This window comes from Triticum aestivum, chromosome 7D (genome assembly GCF_018294505.1).
Source record: "Triticum aestivum cultivar Chinese Spring chromosome 7D, IWGSC CS RefSeq v2.1, whole genome shotgun sequence".
Taxonomy (NCBI): Eukaryota; Viridiplantae; Streptophyta; class Magnoliopsida; order Poales; family Poaceae; genus Triticum; species Triticum aestivum.
Window position 1 is genome coordinate 34,486,056 of NC_057814.1, and position 17,829 is coordinate 34,503,884.

Genomic DNA, 17,829 nt, shown 5'->3' on the forward strand with positions numbered 1-17,829 from the left:
TTGCTGGCTTGCGATCATTCATCTACCTGAAGAATGGGTTTGGAAGAACATCCTGGCACGTCTGCAAGTGTCAGTTCAATCCTCTGCCGGTTGTTCATCTGCCTGAAGAATGGTGTTGTAAGAACATCATGTCTATCATCAGTTCCAGAATTTACAATTCAAATTGATAATGGATGTGGAAAACCTTCACTGACAGAGGACTTTTTTTTCCAGAGAAAACAAAGGGAGAGGGGTCTGGGTTATAGTTTGTCCAACTCCACCTGATAGCATCTATCTAGAAATGAAGTTACAGTAATTACTGCATCCTCTATGAACATCTATGAATAATGATTCGCTCGATATGGATTGACGCATTGCTATCGGTGCTGGCATCTTACAAATGAACTTTTGCATGAGATGAGCATGCCACCATACATTCAACACAGATTTTGGGTTACTAAAGCCGCAAACAAACTCAGTTCAAACAAAGACACTACTGAAGCTGGGCACTACAAGTAAGTGAGCCAATCAGGCGGTGGATACATAATAAGCTAGTCTCTTGCAAGGCATAAAAGCACTGCACGAGTAGCAGAAACGATATGAAATCTTCAACAGGAAAAACAAGGTGGATGCGACGGACATCCAGTGTATGCTTCTTGTTCTTCAGTAGCTCAACGACGCATCGTATTCTCTCGGGCTGCAAATTGTTGTCGAATGCAAACCGCTTTTTCCCTTTCAAAAGCTCTTGCATTTGTTCTCCTTAACATGACATCAGTCACGCTTGCGAATCCTTGCTATTGGTATATTTCTCTGGAGAGGCCCTGGTTATAGAGGGAAAGGGTGTTTACTGTTTAGATACGACAACTCGAAAGAAAGTAGTATTAAACTGAAACAAACTGATGAATAGAGGCTATGTGTCAGCAAGACTCTCTTTTCTGTATTCAGCTGAAATACTAAATGGGAGTGTGGATTTTAACTCTCCATGATACAAAGATTTTCATGAATACTTGTATGTAATAGAATGATTGAAACGCTCAAAGTCAACCTTTATTTGCAGAACTACACTCACATGTTTCTGAAGTTATCTGACAATGAAACATGTAAACGCAGTTCAAGAACAGAAATATTACTGGGCATAAACACCAGCATGGAATCTGAATTCATATATGAGATGACAACTAGTATTCGGTATTCACCTATCAGTTTGCACGTTATGCAAGAAAGCAGAAATTAAATGTAGATTTAATAAGTATGATTTATTAGTACAACCAAGACGTTATAAGCTACTACCTATCATTATTAAATCAGAGTGATAGACTTGTAAATGCATGAGAGGCAAGATAGGAGCCATCATTACACAAACGGGCACTGAGAAAGCGACACCAAGTATCACGTCATATTGAGACAAAAGAACCAAGCGCTGAGGTGCAAATTTTAGTGAAATTAGGGAATCAGTAGGGCGTTGCATTCCAACCCCACTTCTCTCTTCCAAAGGAAAATCAGAGTCTCTAGTGCCTTTGGTCTTCTAGGGCACATCTAGATGTGCCCTGGTTATTGGTGCACATATAAGTCACTCAATCAAGCAGAAGAAGGAAAAGAAAAAGGAAAAAGAAAATGTCCACACGAATCTCCGTGTAAGATCAGTGACTTAGGACTTAAATGTGCAATACTTATGGCATATCTAGATGTGCTTTAGCAAAACTGTTTTAAATTTAGTGAAACTCGCATCGTCTTGCCATCTATTCGGACATAGCAGTGGACTGCATTCCATAACAGTTTTCAGTTTCCCATTAGGCTAGACATATGTTTGGGAATCGAATGTAGTGTATGTCTCAGCTTTTCATGCCTCAGTCGATGTAATAGGCTGGTTCGGCTAGAGTGTTTCCCACGTGGGAAGACAGCGTCAGTTACAGTTGCAAGTTCAAGCATAATTACAGATTGGGTCATTACGAATATGATGATGGCAAAACAACATTTTTTTTCGTGGCCTAATTTAGCAGACATAGTTATTCCACCTAAAATGGCACCAGAATGATAACTTAGTGAAGATAAAAATGGGGAAAATACATGTCAAATCCAGCTTAACTGAAGGGAAAGTAGGCAATACATGTACAAGAAAATAAAAGACTCAAGAGAAAGTAGGCAATACATGTCAAATCCAGCTTAACTTGTCCATATTATGATGCTGATTACTGTTTCTGTATAACACTGAAAATGAGGACAGTCATATTCAAAAGATGAGAGACATATACTTCTTGCTTATCCAGAAATTCACAGATTTCGAATTGACACTAACCATTAGAATAGCACTTAAACACCAACAAGCAATATGAATAAGTATTATAAAGGGTGGAAAGTAACTTGGCCACATCAGCGTTAATTCAGGACTGTTTGCCGAAGTAGAGAATGACAATGTACACACTACCATATAACTAACACTTGCATCATATTGCAATTGCAGTGTCATATGCAAGCAAAGTGAGTAATTAAAGATCGAGGGCAAGCTTACCACTTCAAAGTGTCGGCGGGGACAAGGACGGTGGGAGATCGGCATACAAGTCGCCAACAATGACATAATCACCAGTCTGACAGAACCACTCAACCTGCAAAGTCTGGAGATCCAGTGAAAAATAGTCTACTATTGCCCTGTTGTTTTCTGGGCGCCCAGTTAGGAGCAAGTATCCACCAGCTACACCCCTGATGCAATAGCGATAATTTTCCGGCAAAGGGGTCGCGGGCTTGGATTGCCACTGGCTTGCGCCATTCCCGTCCTTGGACGACTGTACAGCATACAAGAGACGATTTGGGTGAATTTAAATTTAACCAACTAGGAGTATATTGTCGTCGATCAATTAGGAATGAAATTATGAATTGCATTAATTGAAATTGATTTAGAGACAAATTGCATTAATTCATAATTGAGTTTGACAACAATGTTAATTTCATATTAAATCAGGAAATCACGTTGGCAACACTAATTGCTTTCCCTCCCCTTAAGTGGAAGCAATGTGTTCATGCACCAATGACTGCCAACACTCCAGCGACAACACCCGACTGAGCTGCTCAACCGATGGTGCAATGCAAACAGAGATAGCACATGAAGCTCGACTGCTCGACCAGAGCGGTTGGAAAGCGGCATCGCCGGGACGGCAAACCCCTATGTGACGACACGTCATTTTAGTGGAGAAATGAGGACGCCATTGCAGGTTTGCAGCTGATGCAAAGTGATAAGGGTCATACCGATACATGGCATAACTCAGATTCCTAGAAGGCCAAACCTTAGGCAACATACGTGCAACGAAAGGGAAGAGTCGCTGGATAGGGATGCAAGGCATGACCGCAAGGCCAGCTAAGCAAGTCATGGCTCTGCTGCTCGATGTCAAAATCACGGGAGGGGGGCTGCCGCTCCCGCGCAGCGTCGGCCGCCGCATGAGGGTTTGCTTGTGAAAGGACGAAGGAGCGACACCAATTTTTTTGGGAAGGAAGAGCGATGCAGTTTAACACCAAACGAAGAGTGCTACAACAGAAAGTTCATTGGGCCCAAATTAACACCAGATGGTCAAAGTTGTCATCAGAGTAGAGGATGGGCGTCCAAGGAAGATAATAGTGGAAGCAGGGAAGGCCGCGGAAGAGCAGGGAGGGCTCTAGAGGTAGATGAAGGGGAGATGCTCACTAATGGAGAGAGAGAGAGAGAGAGGTGTTGTGGGAGAGGGAGAGGAGACATTGCCGCGGCAAATTACTTTTTTGAGTGAGGCGAGCAGCTGAATTATCTCTATGACCAGTTAGTTGTTTCTAGTCTTTTTCGGTTAAGCATAAGCTTTCAAGGAAAAGCAGTCTAAGCAAGACATAGAGTTTCTTAGCTTGGGCTCAAATTAGACCGGATGAACAGTAAAATGAAAAAAATATGAAAATTAAAAATAAAATCTTTTTTGCAAACATTGAGAAATATCTTGTGTGCGTGCAAAGTTTCATCATACCACAAAAAAACATTGTGAGATAAAAACACAGATGCATTGTGAGATAAAAACACAAAAAAAAAACATTAAACCACTATGGTCAACTTACTGCACAAATTGAAGCTATTCCACCTAACATGCCACCAGAATTGATAACTTGGTGATGATGCCAGCCGGCAAAACCCAAATTTAGAATGCTATCTAATGCGCCCTCAGCTGACTGTGAGTCTCACCAGCCAAAGGCAAGAATTCATTTGACATGATGCACACTGCACAGCCCAACAAAATTTAAAAATAGTGCAAAGTACCATTGTTTTGATAAATAGTGGTGCTTGCTGCTACTAATGTTATTAACACTGGTGCTTTATGCAATCTAATGAATGGATCCTACCACAAAGTAACTAACTAAAGCAATCAATGGACATCTAGAATGTGAGCATGCTGAGGGGAGAAAGAACTAGCAGAAGTAAACTGTTCAATACGTAGCTAGAAAAGGGGAAAATATGTAGTTTCAAATGTACAAGAAAAAAGACTAGCGGGAAAGTAGCCAATACATGTCAAATCCAGCTTGACTTGTCCATACTGTAATGCTGATTACTATTTCGGTATGACACTCAAAATGAGTCATATTCACAAGATGAGAAACAGATACTTTTTGCTTACCCTAAAATTCACAGATTTCGAATTGCCCAGATGCACAAACTATTAGAATAGTACCTAAACACCAACTAGCAATATGAATGAATATTATAAAGGATGGGAAGTAACTTGGCCACATCAGCGTTAGTTCAGGACCGTTTCCAAAGTAGAGAATGATAATGTACACACTACCATATAACTAACACTTGCATCAGATTGCAATTGCAATGCCATATGCAAGCAAAGTAATTAAAAATCGAGGGCAAGCTTACCAGTTCAAAGAGTTGGTGGGGACAAGGACGGTGGGAGATCGGCATACAGGTCACCAAAAATGACTTTTATCACCAGTCTGACAGAACCACTCAACCTGGAAAGTCTGGAGATTCAGTGAAAAATAGCTGATTGGCATGTCGTCTTCTGGATACCCAGTTAGGAGTAAGTATCCACCAGCTACACCCATGATGCCATAGCGATAATTTTCCGGCAAAGAAATTACTGACTTGGACTGCCACTGGTTTGTGCCATTCGCATCCTTAGACTGTACGGCATAAAGGAGATGATCTGCACCAGGTTCAGGATGCTCAGAGATAGTAAGCATCCCAAGCCTTCCTCCTCCTGCCTCTACAATGGCCATCTTTCGCACATCAGGCCAGGTGGAGGCGGGAGGTCAACAGTGGAGAACTCTATCCTGCGCGCATCGAGCACGAGCAACTTGTTAGACCGGAAAACCTCCCAACAGAAGCAGCCATGGGCGCAGAAGCGGTGCAGCACCGCCCCGCATCGAAACACGTCAATTGTAACAGGATTAGCGAGCCATTGTCCGGCGCAGGTAGAGAAGACGAAGAGGAAGAGCTTGGTTGTGCACCGCACCAAGTACATGACTCTGAATGACGACCAGTCAGCCCCAACGTCGTCAGGGCCAGGAGGAGCGAGGAAGGGCTCGCACTCCACGATGTCCGGCCTATGGACCTGACCGACCAGAAGGTCGGGGAGGGCCGGCAGCAGGAGGTAACGACGGTGCAGGGGGTCGCAGACGGCGAACTCCGTGACCAGGTGGCTAGGGTTGTAGTCGCCGCCGGTCCCCTCGAGGGCGCGGGAGAAAAGGGGTGGGGGGAGAAAGGAGCACGACAAGTCGGCGTCGGCAAAGGCGGCTGCCGCTGCGGCGGAAGGGTGGGGCGGCTGCGCGGGGATGAGGCCGCCGCAGAGGATGCCGAGGAGGGGCGGCGGGTGGAGGGCGCGGAACCGGCGGAGGAAGGGGTGGGCGGTGATGACGCGGCGGAAGGAGACGCAGGCCGTGGAGGCGCGCGCGAGGTCGGCGGCCGCGGCGAGGCGTAGGAAGATCTCCTCAAGGAGTTCATCTGGGAGCGCCATTAGGGCCGGCCGGTGGATGAGATTTGGGGGAGCTACAGCCTACAGCAGCAGGAATCGAAACAAGTTTGTGTATGATGCTTGGAGGAATCAGATTGACGGCTAAACCTGAGCATGGGCCGGGCCGGGCCGGGCTTCTATAAGTCGGCCCTTGAAAATACCAGACCGAAGCCTGAATTGTCCTCTTTTTTCAAGCCCAAGCCCAGCCCAAAGTCAAACCAAAAGACTAAGAGGCTGTTTGGTTTGTGACTATGGTTGCCCCATGTTGCCACACCTAAGGTTAGGCAACTTTGACCAACTTAGGAGGGTGTTTGGTTCTAGCCTTACCTTAGGCGATATACTTTTTGCCACACTAGGGCCCCACATGACATACACTCAAAAAGTGTGGCAAGATTCCCTTAGGCTTGCCAACTTGTGGCTCTCATTTTGAAAAACTAACCTTAAGCAAGTGTGGCAAGAAATGTGTGGTAAAATGTGGTACTCCTAGGCCTAGAACCAAACAGCCCCTAAAAGCGCAACCTGAAGGATGTCTTAGACCACCAAAAGCCTGCCTTGAAATTGAGAAGCCCGAACTCGGACCGAACTACCTTTTGGGCTACAAAATGAGGCCCAACACACTAGGCATGTGTGCAACATCAGTGGGGGAGCCAGGGACGAAGCTAGAACAAAGGGTTGTTGGGGTCATATCTATGGCAATGAGGTCATCGTTAATAAATAGATAGTGTTTAGTAGTAAATTAATGAAGCATTTCCTAATTTCATTGGGGTCAATTGACCCCAATGCCTACAAGGAAGCTACGTCCCTGGGGGAGCGATGAGTGGTGGTCAAGACTATTGCGCTCGGTGTGGGGGTGAAGGGGCGGGACAACATCTTTGCCCTACTCTCGACAAGAGCAAGAGCAACAAGGTGGGGTTGCGCTCCTCGCGCCAACCGTTCGAGCGGGCTACATTGGTGTTCAATCCATCCACCACTCTTTGCTATGATAGGTGTTCCAGCATCTGTCCGAAAATAGTGAAGCATGTTAGAGTGATACTCGTTGAAATGACATTTAAGCCTCTAGAACGGTTTTGGTATAAATGAAGTGATTAGGGGACTAAAAGGTTGTTTACAAGTTTCATCAACATGCATTGCTCCATGGATGAAAAGAAAAGGTGGGCAAAGACCCCTAAGGAAAAAGTAGAGAAGAAGATTGTTAGTTTTCATTTATGTATTTTACCTTATGCATTAGTCAAAGGAAAGACTAACTATTAAGAGTGGCAACATGATGAATAGGAGTGTGGAGACAAACAACTTTTGAGATTATATACACATCCAAGTTTGAGAGGAAACCACTAGATAAGCTAAAGAGAAGCACCATACTTGAACCCATGATTTGCTCTCAATGTAGGCTGGAGGTGCCGTGTGAAGGTTCTGGACGGCGAAGGATTTCAACCCGTGGCAAGTGTGAATGTCATCATCAAGCTCAAGTGGAATGCTCGATGGAAAGATATATGTTAGTTACATTTCACTTTTTTTACTGGTCTCAAGGTGCTTTCTGGGACAATGGATTACATGATGTTGATTTGAGAGGGTTATCGAATTAGTAGCTCGATCACGTTATCGTGGATTCTTCAAACCTCTGCATGTATTGCATCCTCCTTTTGAGTTCATATTGGGCGGTTTCTTTATTCAAGGACCCTCGGAAATTGTTGTTAGCATTAAAACAGGCCCAAAATCATCACAAACAGAGTTCGCAGGAGTGAGTTATGTCATTTTTTGTGGGTGTGTTACTCCTTGTGTGTTATTGTGGGCACGAGATTCCGGGTCTCCCTCCAGGTGGTTCTAGGCTTAGGGACGTAGTCTGTGTGCCAATTCGGGCCTAAAAAGCCGCCCAATGGGAAAATTCTTTGATCCTATAGATAAGACTCTTATCCTAAGAGGTCATAACATTGATTCTATAGATAATGCCGAAAAAGTTGCCCAATGGAAAAAATGTGATCTCTTTCCTCCTCCCCAGAGCCCTAATTGCCTCTAAGTGAGGGAAGATTGTTGGTGGATCAAGGAGTCACTTGTCGACCTCCCCCAATGTGAGCTCTTCTTCTTGATCTAGGAACTGGAATTTTACATATCTTGTCCTCTGGTATCATCATCCTGCAAGAACATGCTTGTATATTATTCCTTCGTCTGAAATTACTTGTCGCTCAAATGGATGTATCCAGATGTATTTTAGTGCTAGATACATCCGTTTGAGCAACTAATTTCAGACGGAGGGAGTACATACTAGTGTGTTGACTGATACTGTAAGTGTTTGGTTAAATGTTTTGTTGCTGGCTTGTGATTATTCATCTTTTTCGAGGAAGGGTGAATTTTATTAACTCAAAATGGAGCATAAAGAAGATACAAACACGATGAGCACACATTCGGCCTCTGCATAGCTAGAAGCCTAGAATGCACACAGCCAACACCAACACACGCATACAAACACACCGATAACTAGCAAAATCATATGAGACCAAAGCTACGTGTAGGCGAGGGGAAAACCCTAAGGGATCAGATCTGCAATCGGCAAACTGCGACAATGACCATATCCGCACCAACCATATCATGACACCACATGGACGATGAGGTTCTTCAACAACAATGCCTTCAAGAAGGGAGCAACGCTAAAGCACTGCCGTCACTGGATCCAGCCACGAAGGCCAGAATCTAGGTTTTCACCCTGCAGAATCAGTCCGGGCATATTCAAGCAATGCCTTCAACAAGATAACGACGAAAAAAAACATCGCCATTGCCAGGTTTTCACCTCGGAGTTCGAGACCGGGTGCTTGAGTAGCACCACCGACTCAGGTCAGACTTAGGCTTTCACCCCGGAGCTCGAGTCCGGGTGCTTGAGTAGAACCACCATCAATGTCACTTATGTGTTGTCGCTACCACTTTTCCGCGATCTCAGCAGCTATATGCGATGTGCTACCGCCACCGCTGCATGTGATTGTTCGTCTACCCGAAGAATGTTGTTGTAAGAACATCATGACACAACTACAAGTGCCGGCTCAATCCTCTCCCGGCCTGCAGATTCACCATTTGACTTGTAATCTTTTGACGTTAAATGATCGCTCTGCTATCATCACTTCTAGAATTTAACCATTCAAATGGATGTGGAAAACCATCACTTCTAGAATTTAACCATTCAAATGGATGTGGAAAACCGACGAAGATTGGTAGTATTAGTGTTCAATACTAGGAGAGGGTGGATTGGATTTAAACATCAGCTTTGCAATAAAAGCGATATAAGCATCCTCCATGAACTTCTACAAACATCTTACAAATGCATTTTGCATGAGATAAGCATGCCACCATATAGTTCAGCACAAACTACTGAAGCTTGACACTATACAATTAAGTGAGCCAATCAGGTGGTGGATACATAATAAGCACAAGTAGCAGAAATGATATGAAATCTTCAACAGGAAAAAGAAGGTGGATCCGACGGATATCCACCGTGTGCTTCTTGTTCTTCAGTAGCTCAAAGGGGCATCATATTTTCTCGGCATCATATTTGCCCTTTCAGAAGCTCTTCCATTTATTCTCCTTAACATGGCATCAGTCACACTTGCTTGAGTCCTGGCCATCAGCATATTTCTTTGGACGAAGTCCTGGTTATAAAGGGAAAGGGTGTTTACTGTTTAGATGCGACAACTCGAAAGAAAATATTAAACCGAAACAAACCGAGGAATATAAAGCATGTGTCTGCAAGCCTCTCTTATTTATAAAAAGAAAGGAATGTATTCAACTGAATGACCAAATGGGAATGAGGATTTTAACTCGCCATAATACACAATTTTCATGAATACTACTCCAACCGTTCATAAATATAAGATGTTTTGGATATTTCAATACGGACTACATACAGACTGAAATGAGTGAACAAACATAAAAGATGTGTCTATATACATCCGATTCAGAAAAAAGTTAGAACATCTTATATTTGTGAACAGAGGGAGTACTAGTTTGCAATACAAACCTCTACTTTTGAACTGCCACTAAAAGTCATTATGCTGAAGAGTATCCAATTTGATTGAAATGCTCATAAAGCCAACTCTTATTTGCCAAACTACACAAACATGTTTCTGAAGTTATCTAGACAACTAAACATGTATTTACAGTTCCAGATTAGAAATGTTACTGGGCATAGACATCAGCACGGCATCTGGATTCATGTGTTATCGCAACAACTTAGTATTCACCTATCATTTTGCATGTTATGCAAGACAGAGAGATAAAATGTAGATTAAGAAGTTTGATTTATTAGTACAAGCAAAGACGTTATAAGCTGCCACTAGGTAGAACTGCAGAAGCCTATCATTATTTAATCAGAGTGATTGATTTGTAGATGAATGAGAGGCAAGATAGGAGCCGTCATTACATAAACTGGCTCTGAGAATGTCACACCAAGTATCACGCCGTATTGTCATAGGAGCAACAAGAGCTGAAACTAGGGAATCACTAGGGCATTGCGTTGCTGGGTACAGTTGGTTGTGCCACCAACCATCCAGGTTCCAACCCCACTACTCTCTTTCAAAGAAAAATCAGAGGTTGTGCCATCTATTCGGACATAGCAGTGGAGTGCAGTCCACAACAGTTTTCATATTTCCCATTAGGCTCAACACACGTTTGGGAATCGGATGTAGTGTATGTCTCAGCTGTCCATGAGTAAGACGTTGGTTTGACTAGTGCGTTTGCCACGTGGGAAGACCAGCGTCAGTTACAATATGTCAGTTGCAAGTTTTCAGCATAATCACAGATTGGGTCATTCCAAATATGATACAACAACAACAAAGCGTAATTACAGATTGGGTCATTACGAATATGATGATGGTGAAAAAACATTTTTTTTTCCCATGGCCTAATTTAGCAACATCATGAGCAATAGTATGATCCCAAGTCGCTACTTGCAAGTGCATCATGAGATGAAAACACATAAATTTGAACATTCAACCATTGTGGTCAATTGACTGCACGAAAAATTATAGCTATTCCACCTAACACCACCAGACTTGATAACTTGGTGATGATGCCAGCTGGCAAAACCCAAATTTAGCATGCTATCTAATGCAACCTCAGCTGACTGTGAGTCTCACCAGCCAAAACAAGAATTCATTAGACATGATGCACACTGCACAGCCCAACAAAATCCAAATATAGGTGGTGCAAATTGCCACTTTTGATAAATACTGCTGCTTGCTGCTACTAAAAGTAATACTTAGGACTGTATGAAATGTGCTTAATGGATCTCACCACAAAGTAACGAACTAAAGAAATCAATTGGTGAGAAGAATGTAACAATTCTGAAAGGACCTAGCAGAAGCAAATGGTTTAATAATTAACTAAAGACGGAGGGGAAAATGTACGAGAAAAGACACTGAAGGGAAGGTAGCAAATACACATATCCAAATCCTGTGCGTACTATTCACAATAAGACTGTTGATTACTGTTTCTATATGACACTGAAAATGATGACAGTAATATTCACAGGATGAGAAACAAATACTTGCCTATGCTGAAATTCACAGTTTTCGAATTTCACAGATGTACTAAACTACTAACCATTAGAATAGCAACTAAATAATGACAAGCAATATGAGTGAGTATTATAAAGGGTTGAAAGTAACTTGGGAGTTGGCCATGTCAGCGTTAATTCAGGACCGTTTGTCAAAGTATAATGATAATGCACACTTGCAAGAAGACCAACACCTGCATCATATTGCAATGTCATATGGCTGCAAAATAAGAAATTCAAAATAGAGGGCAAGCTTATCACTTCAAAGAGTTGGTGGGGATAAGGGCGGTGGGAGATCGGCATACATGTGACCAATCATGACATAATCACCAGTCTGACAGAACCATTCAACCTGGAAAGTCTGGAGATTCAGTGAAAAATAGTCTACTGTTGACCTATCATCTTTTGGATACCCAATTAGGAGTAAGTATCCACCAGCTACACCCTTGATGCAATAGCGATAATTTTCTGGCAAAGAGATTGGAGGCTTGGGTTGCCATTGGTTTTCCCCATTCCCATCCTTGCATCGTGTGGCATACAAGAGATGATATACACCACGTTTAACTTTATCAGAGATAGTAAACATCCCAAACCTTCCTTCCTCTGCCTCCACAATGGCCATGTCCCGCATATAAGAGCCAGGTGGAGGTGGAAGGTCGACAGTGGAGAACTCCATCCCGCGCGTGTCGAGCACGAGCATGTCGGCACCATCACAAGTCTGCCAACAGAAGCATCCATGGGCGTAGTAGCGGCGCAACGCCGCGACGCACCCAAACACGTCAAATGTGATAGGATCAGCGAGCCATTGCCCAGCGCAGGAGGAGAAGACGAAGAGGACGAGCTTGGTTGTGCACCGCACCAAGCACATGACTCTGAAGTCTCTGAATGACGAGTCACCAGGAGGAGCAAGGAAGGGCTCACGCTCCACGATGTCCGGCTGATGGACCAGGTCGGCTAGATGGTCGGGGAGGGCAGGCAGCAGGAGGTAGCGGCGGTGCAGCGGGTCGCAGACGGCGAACTCCGTGACCAGGTCGCTGGGCCTGTGCATGCTGTTGCGCGAATGGCTGCCCGCCTTGAAGCGGGGGCTGAAAAGGGTGCAACCGTCGAGGACGTCGCGGCGGTACCAGCGGTCGGGGGACGGGGGGAGGAAGGGGCAGGAGAAGTCGGCGCCGGCCAAGGTGGCCGCTGCGGCGGCGGAAGGGTGGGGCGGCTGGGCCGGGGTGAGATCCCAGCAGAGGATGCCGAGGAGAGGCGGCGGGTGGAGCACGCGGAATCGGCGGAGGAAGGGATGGCCGGTGATGACGCGGCGGAAGGAGACGCAGGCCGTGAAGGCGCGCGCGAGGTCGGCGGCCGCGGGGAGGCGGAGGAAGATCTCCTCCAGGAGTTCATCCGGGAGCGCCATTGGGCCGGCGGAGCACGGGGATCTGCCACTACCGTAAACCACGATTTGGATGAATCGAGATGATATCAGCCATTTTAGCTACTTTATTAATTACGTTGTTGGTAAATTAGGAATAAAATTATGAATTGCATTAATTGAAGTTGAGTTAGAAACAACATTGATTGTATTAATTTTTAATTGATTTTGACAACAATGTTAACTTCACATTAAATTAGGAAACCAGGTTGACAACATTAATGATTTTCCCTCCCCTTGATCTTATCCCAGTGAAAGAAATGTGTTCATGCACCAAAGACTGCCAACCGTCCAACAACAACACCTGGCCGAGCCGCTCAACCGAAGGTGCAAACAAAGATAGCACACGAAGCTCGACCAGAGCAGTTGGAAGCAGCATCGCCCGGGACGGCAACCCCTATCCCTATGTGACGACACATTATTTTAGTGGAGAAATGAGGACGCAATTGCAAGTCTGCAGCTGTTGCAAAGTGATAAAGGTCATTCGTACCGATACATGGCATAGCTCAGATTTCTGAAAGGCCAAACCTTCGGCAACAAAAGGGGTGAGTCACTGGACTGGGAAGCCGCGTCGTAAAAGCTCCCCAATCGAGACTGCAAGGCGAGCTAGCAACTCACGGTTGGCTCTGTTGCTCGAGGTCAAGGTAAGGATGGAGGAGTGATGCCGTTTTTTCAAGGAAGGAGTGATGCAGTTTAACACCAGACAAAGACGAAAATTACTTGGCGTGGACGAGCTCGCGCGCTCTCTGTATCGTCTCACGTTCGTTCGCCTAGGGATGCGGAACCTCCGTGGTGTTGCAGCTGGCAGACGAAGGTATAGTTAATGCGTGTACGCGATGGCAAGAGACGCCGTGGTAGCCTACGTTGGTGACTGACGCCCAAGGGTGCTGACGGGGTTTCCTGCGGCCCGTTTGTTTGTCGTTTCATTTGGACGGGCGGCCCACCAGATGTAGCTAACGCGGGGGGTGCCTGGGGAAAAAGGCTCAGCTGCAGCGAGATAAGGCCAATTCCACCGCGCGACCCCATCCTGTCCGGCCCCGTCCGTTTGGGGTAAAAGGGACAAACGAGGCGGCCCAGCATGCGACGGCCCGGACCCATCTTGTCCGTTTTGTGTCCGGGCCGACCCATTTCGAGCGCAAACTTGCGCCGGGTTTGGGTCGCGGCGGACACCAAACGGATGCGCGCCTCATCCGCGTCGGGGCCGCGTGGCAGGCGGCCATCTATCTCCCACCCGCCCACATCAATGCGCACGAGCGGGCGGCCCCACCTGTCATCCGCACATCGAAGGGTCGCCGTCCTTCTTTAAGTGGAAACCCTGGACTGGTCGTCGTCCACACTGCCCCACGCCACCCCGCGGCCTCCTCGAAACCCGACAGCGCCGAACCCTACCCCTCCCTTGTCCTCGAGCTCGCCGGCCGGCCACCACGAAGCCATGGGCTTCTGGAACCGCAAGGGGAAGCACGACCGTGAGGCCGGCTCCTCCTCGAGGTGCCGCCGCGGCTCCGTGAAGAAGGAGGAGCCCGCGTCACTGCTACCTCTTGAGCACTGCGTTGGTTTTCCCTTGAAGAGGAAAGGGTGATGCAGCAAAGTAGCGTAAGTATTTCCCTAAGTTTTTGAGAACCAAGGTATCAATCCAGTAGGAGGCTACGCGCGAGTCCCTCGCACCTACACAAAACAAATAAATCCTCGCAACCAATGCGATAAGGGGTTGTCAATCCCTACACGGCCACTTACGAGAGTGAGATCTGATAGATATGATAGGATAATATTTTTGGTATTTTTGTGATAAAGATGCAAAGTAAAATAAAAGCAAAGTAAATAACTAAGTGTTGGAAGATTAATATGATGAAGATAGACCCGAGGGCCATAGGTTTCACTAGTGGCTTCTCTCGAGAGCATAAGTATTCTACGGTGGGTGAACAAATTACTGTTGAGCAATTGACAGAATTGAGCATAGTTATGAGAATATCTAGGTATGATCATGTATATAGGCATCACGTCCGAGACAAGTAGACCGACTCCTGCCTGCATCTACTACTATTACTCCACTCATCGACCGCTATCCAGCATGCATCTAGAGTATTAAGTTCATAAAAACAGAGTAACGCCTTAAGCAAGATGACATGATGTAGAGGGATAAATTCATGCAATATGATAAAAACCCCATCTTGTTATCCTCGATGGCAACAATACAATACGTGCCTTGCTGCCCCTACTGTCACTGGGAAAGGACACTGCAAGATTGAACCCAAAGCTAAGCACTTCTCCCATTGCAAAAAAGATCAATCTAGTAGGCCAAACCAAACTGATAATTCGAAGAGACTTGCAAAGATAACCAATCATACATAAAAGAATTCAGAAGATTCAAATATTGTTCATAAATAATCTTGATCATAAACCCACAATTCATCGGTCTCAACAAACACACTGTAGAAAGAAGATTACATTGAATAGATCTCCACGAGAGAGGGGGACAACATTGTATTGAGATGCAAAAAGAGAGAAGAAGCCATCTAGCTAATAACTATGGACCCGAAGGTCTGAGGTAAACTACTCACACTTCATCGGAGGGGCTATGGTGATGATGTAGAAGCCCTCCGTGATCGATGCCCCCTCCGGCGGAGCTCCGGAATAGGCCCCAAGATGGGATCTCGTGGGTACAGAAGGTTGCGGCGGTGCAATTAGGTTTTTGGCTCCGTATATGATCGTTTGGGGGTACGTAGGTATATATAGGAGGAAGGAGTACGTCGGTGGAGCAACAGGGGGCCCACGAGGGTGGAGGGCGCGCCCTAGGGGGTAGGCGCGCCCCCTACCTCGTGGCCTCCTCCTTTGTTTCCTGACGTAGGGTCCAAGTCTCCTGGATCATATTCTTCCTAAATATCACGTTCCGGAAGGTTTTATTCCGTTTGGACTCCGTTTGATATTCCTTTTCTCCGAAACTCTGAAATAGGCAAAAAAAAACAGCAATTCTGGGCTGGGCCTCCGGTTAACAGGTTTGTCCCAAAAATAATATAAAAGTGAATAATAAAGCCCAATAATGTCCAAAACAGTAGATAATATAGCATGGAGCAATAAAAAATTATAGATACGTTTGAGACGTATCAAGCATCCCCAAGCTTAATTCCTGCTCGTCCTCGAGTAGGTAAATGATAAAAACAGAATTTTTGATGCGGTGTGCTACTTGGCATAATTTCAATGTAATTCTTCTTAATTGTGGTATGAATATTCAGATCCGAAAGATTCAAGACAAAAGTTTAATATTGACATAAAAATAATAATACTTCAAGCATACTAACAAAGCAGTCATGTCTTCTCAAAATAACATGGCCAAAGAAAGTTATCCCTACAAAATCATATAGTCTGGCTATGCTCTATCTTCACCACACAAAGTACTTAAATCATGCACAACCCCGATGACAAGCCAAGCAATTGTTTCATACTTTTGACATTCTCAACCTTTTTCAATCTTCACGCAATACATGAGCATGAGCCATGGACATAGCACTATATGTGGAATAGAATGGTGGTTGTGGAGAAGACAAAAAGAGAGAAGATAGTTTCACATCAACTAGGCGTATCAACAGGCTATGGAGATGCCCATCAATAGATATCAATGTGAGTGAGTAGGGATTGCCATGCAACGGATGCACTAGAGCTATAAGTATATGAAAGCTCAACAAAAGAAACTAAGTGGGTGTGCATCTAACTCGCTTGCTCACGAAGACCTAGGGCATTTTGAGGAAGCCCATCATTGGAATATACAAGCCAAGTTCTATAATGAAAATTTCCCACTAGTATATGAAAGTGACAAAATGAGAGACTCTCTATCATGAAGATCATGGTGCTACTTTGAAGCACAAGTGTGGTAAAAGGATAGTAACATTGTCCCTTCTCTTTTTTTTTTATTTGGGCCTTTTCCTCTCTTTTTTTATGGCCTCTTTTTTTTCGTCCGGAGTCTCATCCCGACTTGTGGGGGAATCATAGCCTCCATCATCCTTTCCTCACTTGGGACAATGCTCTAAAAATGAATATCATCACACTTTTATTTTCTTACAACTCAACAATTACAACTCGATACTTAGAACAAAATATGACTCTATATGAATGCCTCCGGCGGTGTACCGAGATATCAATGAATCAAGAGTGACATGTATGAAAGAATTATGAACGGTGGCTTTGCCACAAATACGATGTCAACTACATGATCATGCAAAGCAATATGACAATGATGGAGCGTGTCATAATAAACGGAACGGTGGAAAATTGCATGGCAATATATCTCGGAATGGCTATGGAAATGCCATGATAGGTAGGTATGGTGGCTGTTTTGAGGAAGGTTTATGGTGGGTGTATGATACCGGCGAAAAGTGCGCGGTATTAGAGAGGCTAGCAATGGTGGAAGGAAGAAAGTGCGTATAATCCATGGACTCAACATTAGTCATAAAGAACTCATATACTTATTGCAAAAATCTACAAGTCAACAAAGCAAAGTATTACGCGCATGCTCCTAGGGGGATAGATAGGTAGGAAAAGACCATCGCTCGTCCCCGACCGCCACTCATAAGGAAGACAATCAATAAATAAATCATGCTCCGATTTCATCACATAACGGTTCACCATACGTGCATGCTACGAGAATCACAAACTTTAACACAAGTATCTCTCAAATTCACAACTACTCAACTAGCATGACTCTAATATCACCATCTTTATATCTCAAAACAATTATCAAGCATCAAACTTTTCTTAGTATTCAACACACTCATGAGAATTTTTTACTATTCTTGAATACCAAGCATATTAGGATTATTTAAGCAAATTACCATGCTATTTAAGACTCTCAAAATACACTACAAAAGAAGACACATCCGTGACATTTTGGGCCGAACGAATTTTTTTTTCTGTCATACATATGACACTTCTATGACGATAAT

The 17,829-nt window shown here is 44.6% G+C and overlaps 1 protein-coding gene and 1 pseudogene across 6 annotated transcripts; both read right to left on the reverse strand.

The window, feature by feature from the left end:
* Positions 1–341: 341 nt before the first annotated feature.
* On the reverse strand, positions 342–6,033 carry LOC123166904 (uncharacterized). Of its 6 annotated transcripts, XM_044584724.1 has the most exons (4): positions 4,847–6,033; positions 4,045–4,204; positions 2,489–2,759; positions 342–800 (listed from the first exon to the last, which is right to left on the reverse strand). In XM_044584724.1, exon 1 carries the CDS (start codon positions 5,943–5,945, stop codon positions 5,196–5,198), a length of 750 nt encoding a protein of 249 aa, XP_044440659.1. In that variant the 5' UTR covers positions 5,946–6,033; the 3' UTR covers positions 342–800; positions 2,489–2,759; positions 4,045–4,204; positions 4,847–5,195. The 6 variants fall into 6 exon arrangements, with proteins under 6 accessions (XP_044440659.1, XP_044440658.1, XP_044440657.1 ...); XM_044584723.1 differs by having other exon boundaries at positions 2,489–4,204; XM_044584722.1 differs by having other exon boundaries at positions 4,045–6,033.
* A 5,883-nt stretch (positions 6,034–11,916) lies between these two features.
* Positions 11,917–12,880, reverse strand: LOC123170703 (uncharacterized; annotated as a pseudogene).
* Between the last annotated feature and the right edge of the window lie 4,949 nt (positions 12,881–17,829).

Excerpts from the sequence above, each read along its gene's own strand:
- LOC123166904 (XM_044584719.1), bottom strand. The coding sequence starts at position 5,945 with ATGGCGCTCCCAGATGAACTCCTTGAGGAGATCTTCCTACGCCTCGCC.